At 45.4% G+C, this 16,723-nt stretch overlaps 1 protein-coding gene across 1 annotated transcript; it reads left to right on the top strand.

Moving 5' to 3' along the window:
* The first annotated feature begins 14,528 nt into the window (after positions 1–14,528).
* On the top strand, positions 14,529–15,030 carry LOC118795896 (cortexin-1-like). Its single transcript, XM_036554679.1, has one exon. The coding sequence runs from the start codon at positions 14,740–14,742 to the stop codon at positions 15,001–15,003; it is 264 nt and encodes an 87-aa protein (XP_036410572.1). The 5' UTR covers positions 14,529–14,739; the 3' UTR covers positions 15,004–15,030.
* The last annotated feature ends 1,693 nt before the right edge of the window (positions 15,031–16,723 follow it).

Raw genomic sequence — 16,723 nt, 5'->3', positions numbered from 1 at the left:
CTCAGACCGGACTGGGTCGGGCCGGGCCAGGTGTCTCCTCAGACTGACTGGATGTTAAAGTACCCCAGTGTGTTTGAGGGCCAACAGACTGTGTTTTCACTGAGAGACTTGAAATTACACACCTAGTGCCACAACCCCCTGCCCCCTCTGCATTGCACACCACTAGGATCTGTCCAATCAGAAGGGAGTTCCATTGGGTGGGCGGAGCTTTGAGAGGTCATGTGGTCATTGCAGCCATAAATGGTTTTTGTTTTGTTTTGTTTTTTTTTTGTCTCTTTTATGTGAAGAAAAAGGGCCAAATTACATTGTAATTTAGAGAAATAATTCCAAATATTTATGTACAGAAGTTTTGCCCTGTTTTCTTATTCATCAGGTGGGTATGCCTACCTGCTCAACAGAAAAACAATCTAAATATTTCCTCTAATTCTAGCAAAATGTGGCCTCCTTCAAGATTGGATTTGCCTTAAATTATGTAGAGATTCAGCACTTCTGGGGCTCCAGTTAGTCATTCCAGGGAAGACAGTGAATATTAAACTGTCAGAGTTTCATGGCACATTGTAATGGATTGCTCTGGAACAGTTTTAGCTGATACAACTCAGTGTTCTTTTGTGGTGTGTTTCCTATCTCTGTAGTTCCAGGTTGGTGTGATAGGGTTTTATGTAGTAGCAGTGGGCATGGCTCACTGTGTTGGACAGATCCACTACTGTGAGCTATTTCACAATATCATCAGAAGCATTTTGCTGTAAAAAAAAAAAGATATCGCCTATGCCTGTACAAGAAAGGATCTTCAAGTTCAGGCCAAACTGGGTACTGCGTAACAGTTACAGCGCAAGTCATACACGTCATGAAACGAACATTGTAAATTCACCAGTTCTACATGCCTGACCTCTCCATTAAAACTGCTGTCAGCTGTGTCCACTGCACAAGGGATGGTTAACATGCGCAGCTCCACAAATAAACAACAAGACATTGCGCCTTCTGTGTCACGGACACAGGCTATAATAATCATTTGTGACTAGCTAATTTTTTTTTATTTGAAATGAGTTTGATTTGATCAGTTGTGATGTACTGGGCCGGATGGAAGCATGCGGTGCCTCAGATGCAGTGGATCACAGCCTGCTGTTCACTCAGTATGCTGCAGAAGAGCGGTTGACGGAGGAGTATCTGTGCAATTGTAAGAGAAGCAAAAGAGCTGTTGTTTGTTGTCCACTTCTCCTGAGCTGAGCAAAGTCAGCTATCACATTAAAATCTTCCCTTTTTAAATGTGTGTTTTGTATGATAAATTGTCTTTTGAACTAAATTTGTAAAAAGTACTTTTCGTGTTTGCAGTAGAGAGTATTCCAGAGACTTCTCGATAAATGGTGTAGCTTGCATGGGTTTGCTAGCAGAGATTCCGATGCACCATTCCTTCAAGACCAATCTAGACAAGATGGTAGGGTCACTCTAGAGAACCTCTCTAAAGAGAGTAGTTGGGATGGGCTTACTGGCGTGGCTCTCATCTTAGTAACTGTGCAAATACATACAATAGTGATGAATTGGGAAACACTGAATTGGTTTTATAAAACAAGTAGTCTTTCCAGAGCAAAGAAGGACACTCTTGATAGTTAAATGTGCCAGCTACAATTGCATACATGTTGAGAAGATACTTAAGCACAAACGCTAACACCCAAGCAATGCAAGTTACTTGCCTCTTTCCCAAAATAGGGCCTACCTTAATCTTTCATCTTTACTGTTTGTTTCTCCAAAATGTGCACATGTGAACTTTGAAATGCGGAGAGGGACCAACACGGTCCCTGAATAGGGGACGGGGACGGGGGGGGGTGGCTTGGACATTTGGGTACACAGTCAGGTATTGATCCAGGTGCTGGACCCCTATTCCATTCCCGTTTCCCTGATTCCCCCAGTGTGGAGCTTTGGGTCCCCCGCAGGGAAGATCCGCCATGCCATGCCTCACTAGCAGTGGCTCTGGAGGAGGAAAGTATCACTCAGGTGTTAAACCCGTAACTATCCTGCTGCCAGCCAGGTCAGAGCCATAGACCTGGCTTTCTGCTTCTCTGCCTGGAAGAGCGCGGTGATGGCAGAGAAGACCGGAGCAGGGTCACCTTCCTGGACGCAGCACTGCTGCGTAGGTTACCCCCTGCGGCTCGCCGAGACGACGCTGGACCGCCAACGCAGTGAGGTATTTACTTCCCTGTGCGGCGCTGTCACGTTCCAATGGCTGTTAATTACACCCTGACTGTGAAACCCTACAGAGACCACAGCAGGGGGCGCCACTGAGCCTCGGCAACCCTCAGCAATTATTTATGAACTTCCCATGGCTCGTTCTCGGCACACTCCAGACAATTGCTTTAAGTAATTAGAACACAAGGTGCAGACATATGTGGCTATCACCCATAAGGGCAGGAATTCCCCGGCTTTATAAAAGCCATGTAAACTGATGTCAGTCCAATGACAAGCTAATTATGTAATCAAAGAGTGTATGTACAGAGCGTAAAGTTAACCTTGGCATGAGGCATGGAATTCACTGTAAACACATTGCAGTTGGTCATTAATTTTAATTTAAATGTGTTGAATTTTACCCCCATTTTATTGGCCAAAATCCTGTCTCTTGTGGTTGACATGTTTCAGAGCTGAAGCTTGTGGGTGTGCTGGTTTCCTACAGTCTTGAGGTTCCCTCATATCCAGGTCATTTCCAGCCGGGTTATTCCCCTAGAGGAAATACATTTTTTTGTCAATTGCAGCAGTACACAGTTTATACCATTGAACAATGACGAGTTCCCTGAGTTCCAAAGGGTGTTTGTAGCTGATGTATTCCATCCAATTACATGCCCACGATCCTAAATGAAACACTGTGTCATTTATTGCACAAACACAGGACTTATTTCTAATTAACGTTATCAATTATGGATTGCATCCATTCTAATTCCGGTCGTTGAAGCCCACGGGTCCGATTAGGTTGCCCCGTGCTTTTAACAGCGCTTTCAATCTTACGCGGAATTTCCCGTTGTCTTGGAAAAATTGCAATCTGCATTTTTTTTACCTTTCATTTCCGTGAATAATTGAATTGAATAATTTAAGGCCCTTGTGCAGTTACTCTGAACAATAATGGAAATCATTAATAACCAAAAGCAGAAGAAATGTACGTTTTTCTCCGTGGTGTGACTGCTTTGTTGTCAGCTCCTACAGTCAACAGGTCTGTGTGCCTGGGCTACAGGCAGGCATAATCTGTAGGGATAGTACATTACATTACATTATTGGCATTTAGCAGACACTCTTATCCAGAGCGACTGACATAGGTTACAATTTTTTTTGTTTGTTTTACATTTTACCCGTTTATACAGCTGGATATTTACTGAGGCAATTGTGGGTTAAGCACGTTGCTTAAAGGTACAACAGCAGAGGCCCCAGCTGGTAATTGAACCGCCGACCTTTTGGTTAAAAGTCCTGCTCCTTTCCACAATGCTGCACTGCCACTGTAAAGTTTTTATTACTTAGTATAATACCGCTGTCACACTTTGTTTTAAAGCCCTCAGATGAATAATACATTGTTATGTATTACATATGATGTTTAGTATTTAACAGAGATTGTAAAGCACCCGTTAAATGGGTACTACACTGATAGTTTTAGAGAGAAGTAATTTCTAAATAGTTTAAATTCTTTTGATATGATAAGATCTGACATTTTGACTGAATGGCTGGTTCTCTCATTCATATTTACACTTAAATCTCTCCTCCTGAAAAAAGTGGTTTCCCAAAATGGAAATCTTGTTACCTGTTTGCTAAAGTATTGACATGTTTATTACTTGTTTATAACAGCACCAACATACCCTTAAGTTGTGGCATTACTCAGAGCTTGAGGTCAGTAGCTGCCCAACCCTAATGAGGGAACTTTCGTTCATGCATCCATGTAACATGCACCTGCAATTATTAATTTAACTAAAAATCACTGCCTCTTGCATAAAAATCACCACTGGGCTTAAAATAAAAACTCTACCTCAGTGTCACAGGTGATCATATGAGAGGTCTGCCCTTTGACTTTTGTGTATCATGTTGGTGAAGAGAGTATAGTTTCTTCTGTGTAGGTTGCATAAGTATTCAGAAAAAAATATGGGTGGGGGTGTTCCTTCAAAGGGGTCTGCCATCAAGGAACCCACTTTTATGCAGTCATACAATGTGTAAGCAGTTCCTGTCTCATTCACAGACAGTAATAGGGCCATCAGTAGGTACAGTGAAGCATTAGAGACCTCTGCCTTCACAGAGGATAATGCGTGGAATGTGATATTAAATGACAGAGCTTTTGCCTGCATGGCGGAATTCACGGAAACATTAGCATTACCGTGGCTACCCCTTCTCTTTGTTTACTTGGCTCTGAAATCCACAGGGTGCTGCGGACTCGCGTCATGCTAAACGAGTTATATCCCTCAGTAAACCACATTAAAACCAGACTGCAAGATGGATAGCAGGCGGAGGAGAGGAGGACAGGGGCATGCGGGGAGTGAGGGGGCATGGGTGTGCTGGGAGCGAGGGATGCATGCTGGAAGCAGGAAGCAGGAAGATTCTGATCAAACGTTAAACTGGAGGTAATCAGACCCCTGGACAGAAGTATCACAAGAAACCTTTTTTTACAAAACATCAGAGACCGTTTTTAATTATTAACTCTCCCTAACCCTTAGCTTAATAGATTTATTGTTAATTTTTAGCGTTGTATTGTATTAGTTATACTTAATCCTGATCGTTACATGTTGTCTTGTAAACCACCATTTAAAGGTCTCCACAGGTCTGAAACTGAAACCCAAGCTTAACCTGACTCGCACACTTTAATACCTGAACCAAACCTGGGCCTAAGATGATAACTTCATCCGTTACTTAGTCAAGCTCGAACCTGCCCTGACGAGAGGCAGGGGACACTCATGCAACAACACAAGTTATTACCAAACCAACTGCTAGTAATACACTGATCAAACTCATGTTCAGCAGCTTACATACATCAAAATCAGCTTACCAAAACCTGCCCTTCTTGGTAAAACACAGTGCACTCAGTGAATCAATGACATCTGTGAAGTAGTGTCTATCCTCTAGTGGGTGCCCACTCCACTGTGGTGCACTGTGTGACTTGCAGTGTGAACAACTTGTTGGGCGCAAACGCATTGGAGGATTACATTTCTCTGCTTCAGCTCTCTTTCGTGAGTGCAGTGGTTACCGGGGCAAGACAAGCCTAGAATATGACCGCTCTCTAAAAAGGAAAAAAAAAAAGCCTAAAATGGCACCTTAAAAACATGCAGATCAATTGTCAGGCAGGAGTGGGCCCGTCCCGCAATGCAGTACGGAAAAGAACCTGGCTGGAAAGCGGCGGTGACAAAGAGCGGCGATCAGATTGATGTGATGTGGTAGCAGCTGGCTAACACTCTGACTTCTCTCCCTGTCTCAGCAGTGAAGATCGTAGGCGTCTCTCATCAGGGGTCAGGGTTAGGCCTCTGGAGGTAAGGCCTGCAGTCTGGGCTGCAGGCGCCAGTTCCTCTTTGTAGAGGCAGAGGCAGAAGGCAGAGGCAGAAAGCAAAATTGGAACTGATGTATTGCAGGCGTTTCTCATATAATCTAGCCTCATTTTTCATTGTTTCATTGTTAAAAAATTATTTCAATTATGAAAATGATGAATCATGTTAAATTGGTCTAGACTGAATCTACATGTAATCCCACTTAAGAAATTCTCCTGAGCGTCATCTGTTATAGAGACTTTCTCCTTTCATCCTGTCACATTGTCTAATGCCCAGAATACATTGCTCCACCTCTCTCTCTCTCTCTCTGTGGGTTGGATAAAATTAAGAATTCTAAGCAAAGCTTTCCATATAGTTTACACTTCAGGCTGAGATGGTTTGTATCTTACATTTTGGAGTTCACAGTATATCCATTTCATGAATGTGTTGCCACATGGTAATGTGCAGAGGTTGTGTGACCATATTTCACAGGGGTTCAATTATTTGGGCTGATGCTCTCAGCCAGAGCGATTTACCAAAAGTGCTTGATTTTTGTACCAGTCACCTTTTGAAAAGGATCTCCTTGTTGTCACAGAAGGGTGTATTTCGCTTGTCACTTTTCCTTTATATTAAATTACCTTCTGAGTGTGGATGAACAAATTAATTAAATATTACTGTTAATAAATAGTATTGGCCACATGGCATTCTGTTAGGCTGTGAAGGTCTCATATTTGGAGAGGCAGTTTTACTGTGTAATCGGACATAATAAACTGCCTACTTGTGAAACGCTTTCAGTGGTGGCGGTGACAGTCAGAGTGCATAATTACATACTTGGTTATTTAAGCCAACCACTTAACTTATGTATGCATGGTTCAATCCGGGGGGAGGTTTGTGGACTTTGACTGTTAACAAGCATACTGTGCTGGTGGCACAGCCATGTGAAGCCTCTGATAGCCCGGATATTTGCCTCCCAGCATTGGCCCATTAAATCGGAGTACATGTAGAAGAATGCATATTACCGTACATAATGAGGTAGAGGCCCACACAGCCCCTGCTGGTCAACGTAATTACTGCATCAGAGGGCTTCATGCAAAACGTTACTGTACATGAACTGAACATGAGCTCTGTCAAACAGCCACGCGGAGAGAATATGAGCACGTGATACACGAACTGTATTGACATTTGTTTCAAATGTATGCGAAATAAATTATTGGCCAAGATGAGAAACATAATTTCATATGAGTGCCCTGCGTGTGTTGTCGCTGTGAAAAGTGTCGGGGCTCTTTAAGAGGCTGGGCGCGTGGATGGTGCCCTTTTTGAACAGATGGTCGCCCGGAGCGCTACTACTCAGAGCTGATAAAGAGCGCCGTGGATTGCCGCGCCTCCCAGAAGTTTTGCGGACCTTTGGATGCGAATAACGGCGGATGACCGCAGTCGAGAGCGATCGCGTCCAGAAGCGCAGGTAGGCGCCGCGCTTATTAGAACCGTATTGTTTCAGTGATATGGGGAGAGTTGCGAGATGACGTGTGTGTTTTTAACAGCCAAATAGGCTGATGGTTTCAAAGGTTTGTAGGTGGTCGAGTTGATGTCAGGCTAGTTTGTTTTAATGTGGTTTCATTGTATCCTGAAACCATGGGAAGGAGTTATGTTAATATTATAATTTAGATATTTCTTTTTAAATATTGGGAGAGAACTGCTGAATGTACTCTACCTATTTATTTTGCAAAAATAAAGATTTATTACCAAACATTGGTCAGGAATAAGCACAAATAATAAATCAACAAATAAATTTGGTCTCGAGCGAGAAAAGGCATCACTCAAAAGTTAATAAAACACTTGTTTCTATCTCAGCAAATATGCATTGGAATAAATATTACTCTAAACAGCATCATCGGTGTTGAGATGGAATAAGTTCCGTGTTAAAAAAATTGTCGGCGCCGTTTCATGTCGTTTAGGTATCAGCATAGGCAATTTGATATGTCAGTGTTTGCTCAAAGCTCTGGTACTGTAATTAATAAAATCTGTTCTAGCGCTCTTCTAAAAATGCACTGGCGTCAAAGCACACAGATCCAAAACACTTAACAGCTCAGTGCAGTACGTCCACACACCTTTTAGGTGTTGAAAAAGCAAACGCTTTTCTTCAAAATCAACGAAAGAAGAGAAGAACATAAAGACTTTTTTTGGCAAATAATAACCAAGTGAAAGAGACAAATTTAAGGCAAGAAACTTCCATTTCTTTCTGCATTCATGAGCTTGGATTGTTTTATTTTGCATTGATCTTGATGCATGCGTTGAAGTATTCCATTGTTGAGAATGGAGGTCAGTCAATATACCACTAACTTGACTGTGTGTTGGTAAACGCATATTAGTAACAACTTAGAATCTACTATGACTAACATGCAATCATTACATCTACAGTTTGATGCAGGGTGACCAGTTTGGGAGAGGTGTTGGCTGTTTTATAAGTTCTCTATCAGACAGTCCTTTACAGCACTGATACAGCTTAATTTGTGTGAGACTGGTACCTGTCTGTGGAAGGGCACACACTGTGTAGGTAACTGGAGGTGAACACAGTAACGTCACCATATTTTAATAGCCATATTGCAAACCCTTTATCCTGAGGTGTAAAGTAAAAGAATGCAGAGTGAAGAACAAGACGTGAGTACAGCGTTCCATTTACCTCTATCCAATCCTTTGTGTAATTGCCTTTGTCAGTTGCAGATTTGACATTCTTGGTGGCAAATATTCATGCTAGGCAGCGCACCCTTTTCCTGGCATCTGTCTCTGCTTGTGAGTAATAGAGAGCTACACCAACACTTGCTCTCATACATTTATTTTACATGTCGTACATGTTTATTGTTTTATTACTTAATGCAATAAACAAGTGATTAATAATGCATTTATCTCAGTAATGTACCCTGTGAATGGTAAGGGTCCCCTCTACGTAATTTCATGGTTCCTTATAGTTGTGCTGTACTTACAGTATGAAAGCACTGTCTGTTTATTGTGTAGACAGTGTGCCCAGCAGTTTTTATGCTTTTTCTTGGTGAGCTTAATAAAGTGTGAAAATGTGTTCTTTTACTGTTCTGTAACATTTGAAACTCACATTTTGACCATTGACATTTTGTGTTGTAGCAGACATTGTGACTTTACCTTTACTAAGCATTCTGTGAAGTACCACCAGACATTAAATTGACATGAAAGCTGAAATTAGCATCGGTAACTCTGCTCTTTCTCGCTGCTCATTTGCTGCACAGACGCCTTTGTCTAAGGCTGCTGTGATATGCTTGTAAGTTTTACACCTTGCAGTTTAGTAGCCCATTTAGTCTTGGGTGAAGCAGTTTGGTCAAGCGTTGGGGAGGAGTACAGTAACTCTGCATCTGGATCATCATAACAGGCAGCCCCTTGGCCTCATCTGTTTTTACTTCTGCTCACAATGACGGGATTGTGAGGCTTCGTGAACCTCATAATGGGTGGAGCTACCAGGTGCACTCAACCACTGACTTGTTTGGACCAATCAAAAGACTGTGCGAACAGTGTGATTGGTTCAGTATTTTCCGTCTGTCTGGCCAATCATAAAACAGGGCTCTAACTGGCTTCTACAGCATTGCCGAGTCTCCATCTCAGAAAGTATGAATATTCTGCAGGGCATGTGATGTAGCTACATTGGTTATGTATTTTCAGTGCAGGTCCCAACCCCACTCTGTCTGTACACAGACTGTTTAGTCATCTTCCGACACAGACTGGAGACCCACCTCTTCAGACTGCATCTCAGTTCCACCTCAATTCCTGCCCCCTAGCACCTAATACCTCCAGTATTTGATACTTATTTTACATGTCGTATTGTGATTCTGGATTCTGTGTTCTTGGGACTGTTTGTATTGTAGTATACTTGGCTTCCATTAGACTGCACAAGTTAACTTGAGGCAGGGCTTGAATAGTGTTACTCTCACACTCACTGGTCTGGCAGTGTTGTTATCCTGTCTGACACTGTCGCTCGTTTAAGTTGAATGGGTACGCTCATGTCCCATTGTGCTGGATGTCGCTCTGGTTAATAGCGTCCGCCAAATGCATGTAATGTAACGTAATGTAATGCATTGTTAGAACCTCTGGCGCGTGGCTTTGCGAGTGCTGACGTCGTTTTCCTCCCAGTTTGCTCCCACATCCCTTTGATTCCTGCATGAGCAGCAGGCTGGGTGTCTCAGGGGTTAACGTACCATGTTCCTGCCCTCCACCTCTGTGCAGCCCCAACCTCTGTGTGCGTTCACCTCTGTCCTGACAGAGTAACCCTGTGGGGGGGATCATGCAGGCTACACATGGCAATGAGTGTGCAGCTTGGGTATGCTCTGTGTGTATGACCACCACCAGGAGCAAATGTATTTCCTCAGCTCTGACTCATTTCCAGCTCATGTTGATCTGTACATTTTTTTTTTCAGGAAGTAAGGAAATGCAGTTTCTGTGCGGAATCTGTGTAGATTCCTTATAAAAAGACCAATGCACTTTCCCTCACAACAGGGTGCAGATTGCATCAAAGCACAGGCTGTTTGAGTCGAAATGTAAAGATATTGCAGCGTTCTTGTCTGAAAGAGATTACATCCTTTTAAAAATGTCTCTTCTGTATCGTTACGGTGAGTGATTTTTTCACAAAACCCACCAGACTTTTTTTTATCTCTAAAGGGCATAGTTCTACTAGAATGAAATTGCCGCACGGGGTTATACTTCAAGCTCATTGGGAATGAATTGTAACATCCATATTTATGCATGTGAACAGAGGGGCCGCGCCTGCATGAATACATAAGCACACTTTTCTTCCCTGGTCATTGCATTGTTTTAAAAGGTCAGCCGTATTAAGCGTTGGATTTTCCTCCCCTTGCTCTTAAAAACGCAAACTCATCAAAAAAGCCCAGTGATTGAATTTCTCCCTTTCTGCCTCTCTCTCTCTCTCTCTCTCACGCTCACCCTCTCTCCCTCTCCCTCTCTCTCTCTGTCTCCCCCTCTCTCTCTCACTCTCACTCTCTCCCTCTCTCTCTCTCTCTCTCACTCACTCTCTCTCTCTCTCTCTCTCTCTCTCTCTCTCTCTCTCCCCCCACTCTGGGGTCTGATTCAGATTGTGTGTGCGATGTGGCGATTTAGTGCTGTGTTTGTAATTACACCGTTTCCTCTCGATTTCCTTCTGAAGCTGCAAATCAGAGCCTGCAGCAGCCGAGTGCCTGAGGCGGAGGGCACAGGTGGAGTTCAGCGCGGCAGACCTACCTTTTCACCTGTGTCCGCCATGATAGACTTTTAATGGTCATTACCAATTTACATTGATTTGACTACATATGGTGTGGACGGCAGTGTAGCATAGTGGTTAAGGAGCAAGACTTATGCCTGAAAGGTTGCTGGTTCGATTCCCTGCTGGGGCACTGTGTTACCCTTGGGTCCTTAGGGTCCTTAACTCAAATTGCCTGTAAATATCCAGCTGTATAAATGAATAACATTGTAAAAAAGTGTAACCTATGTAAGTCGCTCTGGATAAGAGCGTCTGCTAAATGCCAATAATAACAATAACAATAATGACATAGGGTATGAAAACTGCTCAGAAGCTGGTGGAATTCCCTGTTCTGTTTCATGGGTGTTGTTCTACGTTTAGTGAAAGGAAATGCATCTGTCACGTGAAATGAGAGCTCCTGTGGCATGTAAAAAGTCCCCGCAGATAAGATTTATGGCATCTCTGTTTGGAAAAGCTCAGCCTGGGCTTGAAAAGGAGTGTTTGTAGGAGATAAGAGTGTGTAAATCAGATAAAAGCATGTCTGCTTGAGTGTGAGCATCTGAGTGGTGAGAGTGCGTAAATACCGATAATCTGCCTACAGTGAACCAAACAACTGTTTCGTTTCCTCTCCTGCATGCCGGTGTTGTATTTCAGTGAATGACATCTGGAATGACAGGTATTCAGTTAAGGGAGGAAGCAGGAGGTTGATTATGCTTCATGTGATCAAGCGGATCTTGTGTTTGGATCTACATTCCAATGCTGGTAACTGTCAGGTTTTTAGCTAAACAGGACTAGATAGGCATTTTAAAAAAAAATTTGTCAGCTTGTTCAAAGCCCCGAAAACTGAGGCAGAAGGGAAACACTAGACCCATTCAGACAAGTAATCAGTGGTGACTCATTATCCAGTTATTTAGCAGATCCATCTGTCGCTTTCTCCGTAAAGGCAGAATCTTGTTGGTGTGGTTTATGATATCATTTTTATCAGAGACCGTCATCAATCCAAAGGCAACTCCCCACAAATACAATCCGCTTCTCCAGCTCCATGTCCAAACTGCTGACCTCCATAGCTGCCGTGCTGACCTGCACTAGACTGCTTTTACAGGCAACAAGAAAATACATGACCTTCATGTCTGTCAGAAATAGGGCACATTAGCACCGTGTTTATTTATTTATGCTTTTCTCCACGTTTCTGCAACCCTGTTTTGAAATAGCCAGTTGTACTTCAAGCTCATATCACCACGGCAACCTCTGCGTTTGTGCAGGAGCGTTGAAGCAAGGCAAATGGAATCCTGTGATACACCTGCATGCAGCCAATGGCTGTTTTTCACACTGCAAGTCACCTGGCACACTACAGTATTGTGGGCGTTCATTGGACGGCACATACCGGCAGCTTGCAGTCCCTTGAAGAATCGTAGTGTGCCGGAGAGCAGTGAGACGAGGAAGCCCTGGTGTGGGCTCCCGGTCGTTGGTTGATGACGTGGCTCGGATTGAACCAAGCATCTTAACCACTGAGCTACTTGGCAGCCCTTGTTGAACTTGCATGAGAGAGCGGGAGAGAGAGTGTGTGTGTGTGTGTGTGTGTGTGTGCGTGTCTGAGCTCAGGCAGCAGGTCAGGACGTGGTCGTCCATCAGTCCTGGTGTCTGCGCTCTAACACTGAGTAGTTGTGTAATATTGTATCAGGTCGTGGGGAGCTGCCATCTGCCCCAGCCCTTGGGCCTTGCTGGCACTGGCCAGCACAGCGGGCACGGCCTGACACCCTGCCAAGCTCTCACCTCACCCCGCCCCCCTCCCGTCTCACGCCCGCTGTCGACAGGATGTCTCCCCACACAAAGCTCCACCCACACAGCTCGTGTGTCCGTTTACCGTTTCCTTCTCCTCCTTCTCCTCCCACTCTCTGTCTCTCCTTCTACCTTTTTGTGCAGTGAGTGGACCCCTGTCTGAACTGGACAACCATGTACTGTGTAGGATAGTACATTACATTACTGACATTTAGCAGAAGCTTTTATCCAGAGCAACCTACACAGGTTACAGTTTTTGTGTGTTATCCATTTATACAGCTGGATATATAGTGAGGCAATTGTGGAATAAGTACCTTGCCCAAGGGTACAACAGCAGTGCCCCAGCAGGGAATCAAACTGGCAACATTTCGGTCCAGTCCTGCTCCCTACCACTATGCTGTACTGCCACCCGAAGTTCTGTGGCACACTCCTATGGGCCTGCACACTCAGTCTCACACAGCCAGGACTGCTGTGTTTTTTTTACACCTGGTTGGAAACATAAAGGATCAAATTAACAAGTGTTAGATTTTTGGTGACTTGCAGTGCACACTGTACTCATTAGGTTGAGTGTGAGTGTCAGAAAAGATCACACTTTCACAAAATCGCACATCACACTTCCCTAAAAGCTTGGGACAAATTCTTTCACATTGCAGGCAGAGTTTGGGCACATGTTAGAAAACGCAGGATTTGTGTGTAAATTTAACAAAAAAAGAGCGTGGAGTGATGTAGCTGGGGGAACAGGCTCTTGTTCCTCCCCGCAGTGAGAAGTGCTTGACTCCTGTTTGACTCCTGTTTTTCGCTGTTTTTAGGGTGTCTGACTCGGTGCGCCACCGCCCTTTGAGGGGAGACGTGAAGAAGGGAGGAGGATTCGAAGGTTGCCCTGGCAACAGTGTCCAAAGCAGCCTGCTCACCCCGAGAAGATCCCCGCCGGCCCTCTTCCAGCAGACCTGCCAATCATCTCTGACCTCTGGAGGTGCGGCTTTAGCTGACCCGATCTCAGAAAGATGTCTGGCAAACCATGGACACCTTGTCCGTTACTGTGGATCTAAAGAGAGGAGTTCTCCACTGCAAGGGGGACATGAGAACAGAAGGCTGACTGAGTATACCATTATGACGGTCTTACCCAGGGCAACTTAAATATCTTATATTTATTATACATTATCCATTCTCAATGCTTACATAGCACTTGTATTCACAGCTGGATATTGACTGAGGAAATTCAGCTTAGCTACCTGGCTGAAAGGTGTAACAGGACTATGCCACTCAGGAACTGAACATGCAACCTCCTGTTGACAAGCTGCACTACTCCGCACTGGCTTCTGCCGTCATCTGATAATGTTCTGTCAGTCCCAAGCCGCCCTGTTTTGAATGGCTGACCAGTGATCCATGGCCTTAGTGATGTGATTAAAGAGATTGCACCCTCCCCCACCCCCTGCACGCACCCGAACTCAACTCTGCTGTTTTTTTAACACGTCTGCATCCCCCGTCAGCATCTTCCACTTTAAATAGAACGTGCTCCGTCACTTCATTTGCACGTTGCCTTGCTTGTCTCTCGGCGCTAATTATCGCGTGCTGGAGACAGCACCTGGATACAGAGGCCTCTGCAGCCAATTAGCCCGCGCGGCGACGGCGTGTTGCGGCCTGTCTCGGCGCTCCGGCGGGTTATTTATACATTCGGGGCAGCTTGCGTTGTCCTGTCCTATCAGTGCAAACGCTCTGGAGTGAAAGTGAAGCCACTGCTGTAAATAGCCCTTTTGACACCCAGTGCAGGGGTTATCTGGGACCAGACTGCTGAGTGAGACTGAGTGTGTGTGTCTGTGCGTGTGTGTGTCTCCCTCTTTCTGTGTGTATGTGTTTGTGAGTATATGAGAGAGAGAAAGAGAGTGTGAGTGTGTGTGTGTGTGTGTGTGTGAGACAGAGAGAGAGTGTGAATGTGTCTGTGAGTGTATGTGTGAGAGGAAGAGTGGAAGGAAGATTGTGAGTGTGTGTATGTGTGTGTGAGTGTGTGAGAGAGATGAAGAGAGTGTAAATGTGTGTGTGCGTCTGTCTGTGTATGTGTGTGTGAGTGCGTGTGTGTGTGTGTCTCAGGCTGTCAGAATCTATCTGACTAATTCAGTCATACGCGGCGTGTGGGCCCCTGGGCCCCTCGAGTCCCGTCCCAAACTGGCCAGCCTGCCAGCCCCCCACCCGACCGTCTCCACGGTCTGTAAATTCTGCCGCCGTGGCCCCTGGAAGATGAGCGATGGCCCCTTGCAGGACTACGAGCTGCTGTCCCCGGGGCCGTCCCTGCCGGGGGCCCCCACGCTGCCCCCCCTGGCGGGGTACACGGAGCAGGGCGCGGCGCTGGTCTTCGTGGGCCTCCTGCTGCTGCTGCTGGCGGTGCTGGTGGTGCGCTGCTTCCGGGTGCTGCTGGACCCCTACAGCCGCATGCCCGCCTCGTCCTGGACCGACCACAAGGAGGGGCTGGAGAGGGGTCAGTTCGAGTACGCCCTGGTGTAACCCCCCCCCCCCCCCACCCCAGCACCCCCCACGGCACTCATTCCACACCTGCTGCGCTCGGTAAAAACAGTCACGTTTCGTTGCAATCAGTTGTGTCATCTGCGACACTCCCCTGACCCCCCTCTAAACCTCCTTTAATGGCCAAGTGACTGTCAGTGCTGCAGGATTTGTGTAACTTCTGTCATCTCTGGTGATTTACACTCCGTCAGAGAGGCAATCAGTCAGCCCAGAGGATCAATAAATTTCTGTAGCTACACAGCTTTGGTTTGAAAGGACAAAGCATCAAAGGTGGTTATCATCAATGACTTGTTTCAACCAAGCTTTGGTGTGGAAGATGTGTAAAGCTGACAAGTAGAATAAGCAAATCTGTGTTTTTTTCTAAATTCGTCAAGAAGAGGAAGATTGTTTTCTGATGCCAATATGTCATAATATGGGGGGGGGGTGTAAGATCTATAGTTATAAGCCTTCCACAACAAGGGTCATTTTTTTCTGGATTTCACATAATTCACGTTCTACAGTAGTCAGTGGTGTCTTCTCTCCGACTGTAGCCATTCGATGTGTTCCCTTCTGCGCAAGGACCCAGCCTGGTTTGATTCCTGTCGCAAAGGAAACATATTCAGTGCTGGTTTGCTGGCAGCCCCAGCCCACTGTGGGAAGTGGCCTGGCGCTAGACCAGATCACTTTCACACTCGGACCGTGAGCTGGACTGAGGCGGATCGAAGCAGCTTTTCCTGTCAGGCGTGAAGGGCAGCCTGGGGACAGAAAGAGTTTTGGGGGGGGGGGGGGCATGGGCAGCGGGGGACAGTGGAGAGGGGACAGGCGTCCTGCTGCCGTAACCCTGGCTGGGGACTAGAGAGACAGACGGTCAGCCGGCTGCAGATCTCTCACCTTCCCTCTCTCCGGCCTGTGCTGCGTCAGGGAGCCGCTGGGATGCAAGCTCCGCCCCTGTCCAGGTCCTCCTCTTCCCGGCTGTCCTACGTCAGTACCCTGCGGCTTCGGCCACCCTAAACCCGGACCAAACATACAGCCAACTTCAACCGACTCTAAGGAGGGAACACAGTGTCATTCGTGGACATACTTGTGAGTGTCATAGCATCAGGGTGCCAGTGGTGACAAAACCATGACAAAAGAAACTTCGAGTCTAATGGTTTCCTGTTTACTGGTGCTTACTGTCAGACTTCTAGGAGCCAAAAGGATCAGGAGCAAATGCGGCCTGCTGACCTTTGGTCGTTTCGTTGACCTGCATTGTAGGCCCCTGTGAGGCGGCTACACTGGTGTATAAGTGGCACTGCAGCCACACTGCAATGTGAGGAATGACCATTGGTTGTGTGCGAGTGTATCGGGGGATCCCATTCGCTTTGCTGCTGCACTACTGCGCAAGCATAGAGGGGGCTGTGAAGAACACAGCCTGATACATTTGGCAATCCAAGCCGGGTGAAAAAGCAGGAACAGGCTTAAAGACAAGACTTTAAAAAGCTGCCATAAATAGTACAGACACGTACAGTACCAGTCAAAGGTTTGGACCCACCTGATTAAGACAATGGGAAACATGCGTTTAAAGATATTTTCATCTAAGGACTTATGCTTAAATGCTTGAAATTTGTTTCTTAGGCATCAGCTTCACTATTTATATTTGTCTACATATGAATTTCTTTCCAAAAAATGTTTTTTTTGGCTATTTGAAGAATCTAAAATATAAGGTTTGTTTATGACATTTTTT

Source organism: Megalops cyprinoides, chromosome 20 (assembly GCF_013368585.1).
Source record: "Megalops cyprinoides isolate fMegCyp1 chromosome 20, fMegCyp1.pri, whole genome shotgun sequence".
Lineage (NCBI taxonomy): Eukaryota > Metazoa > Chordata > Actinopteri > Elopiformes > Megalopidae > Megalops > Megalops cyprinoides.
The sequence above is the reverse complement of the archived record's forward strand: the minus strand, read 5'-3'. Positions and strand labels throughout refer to the sequence as shown.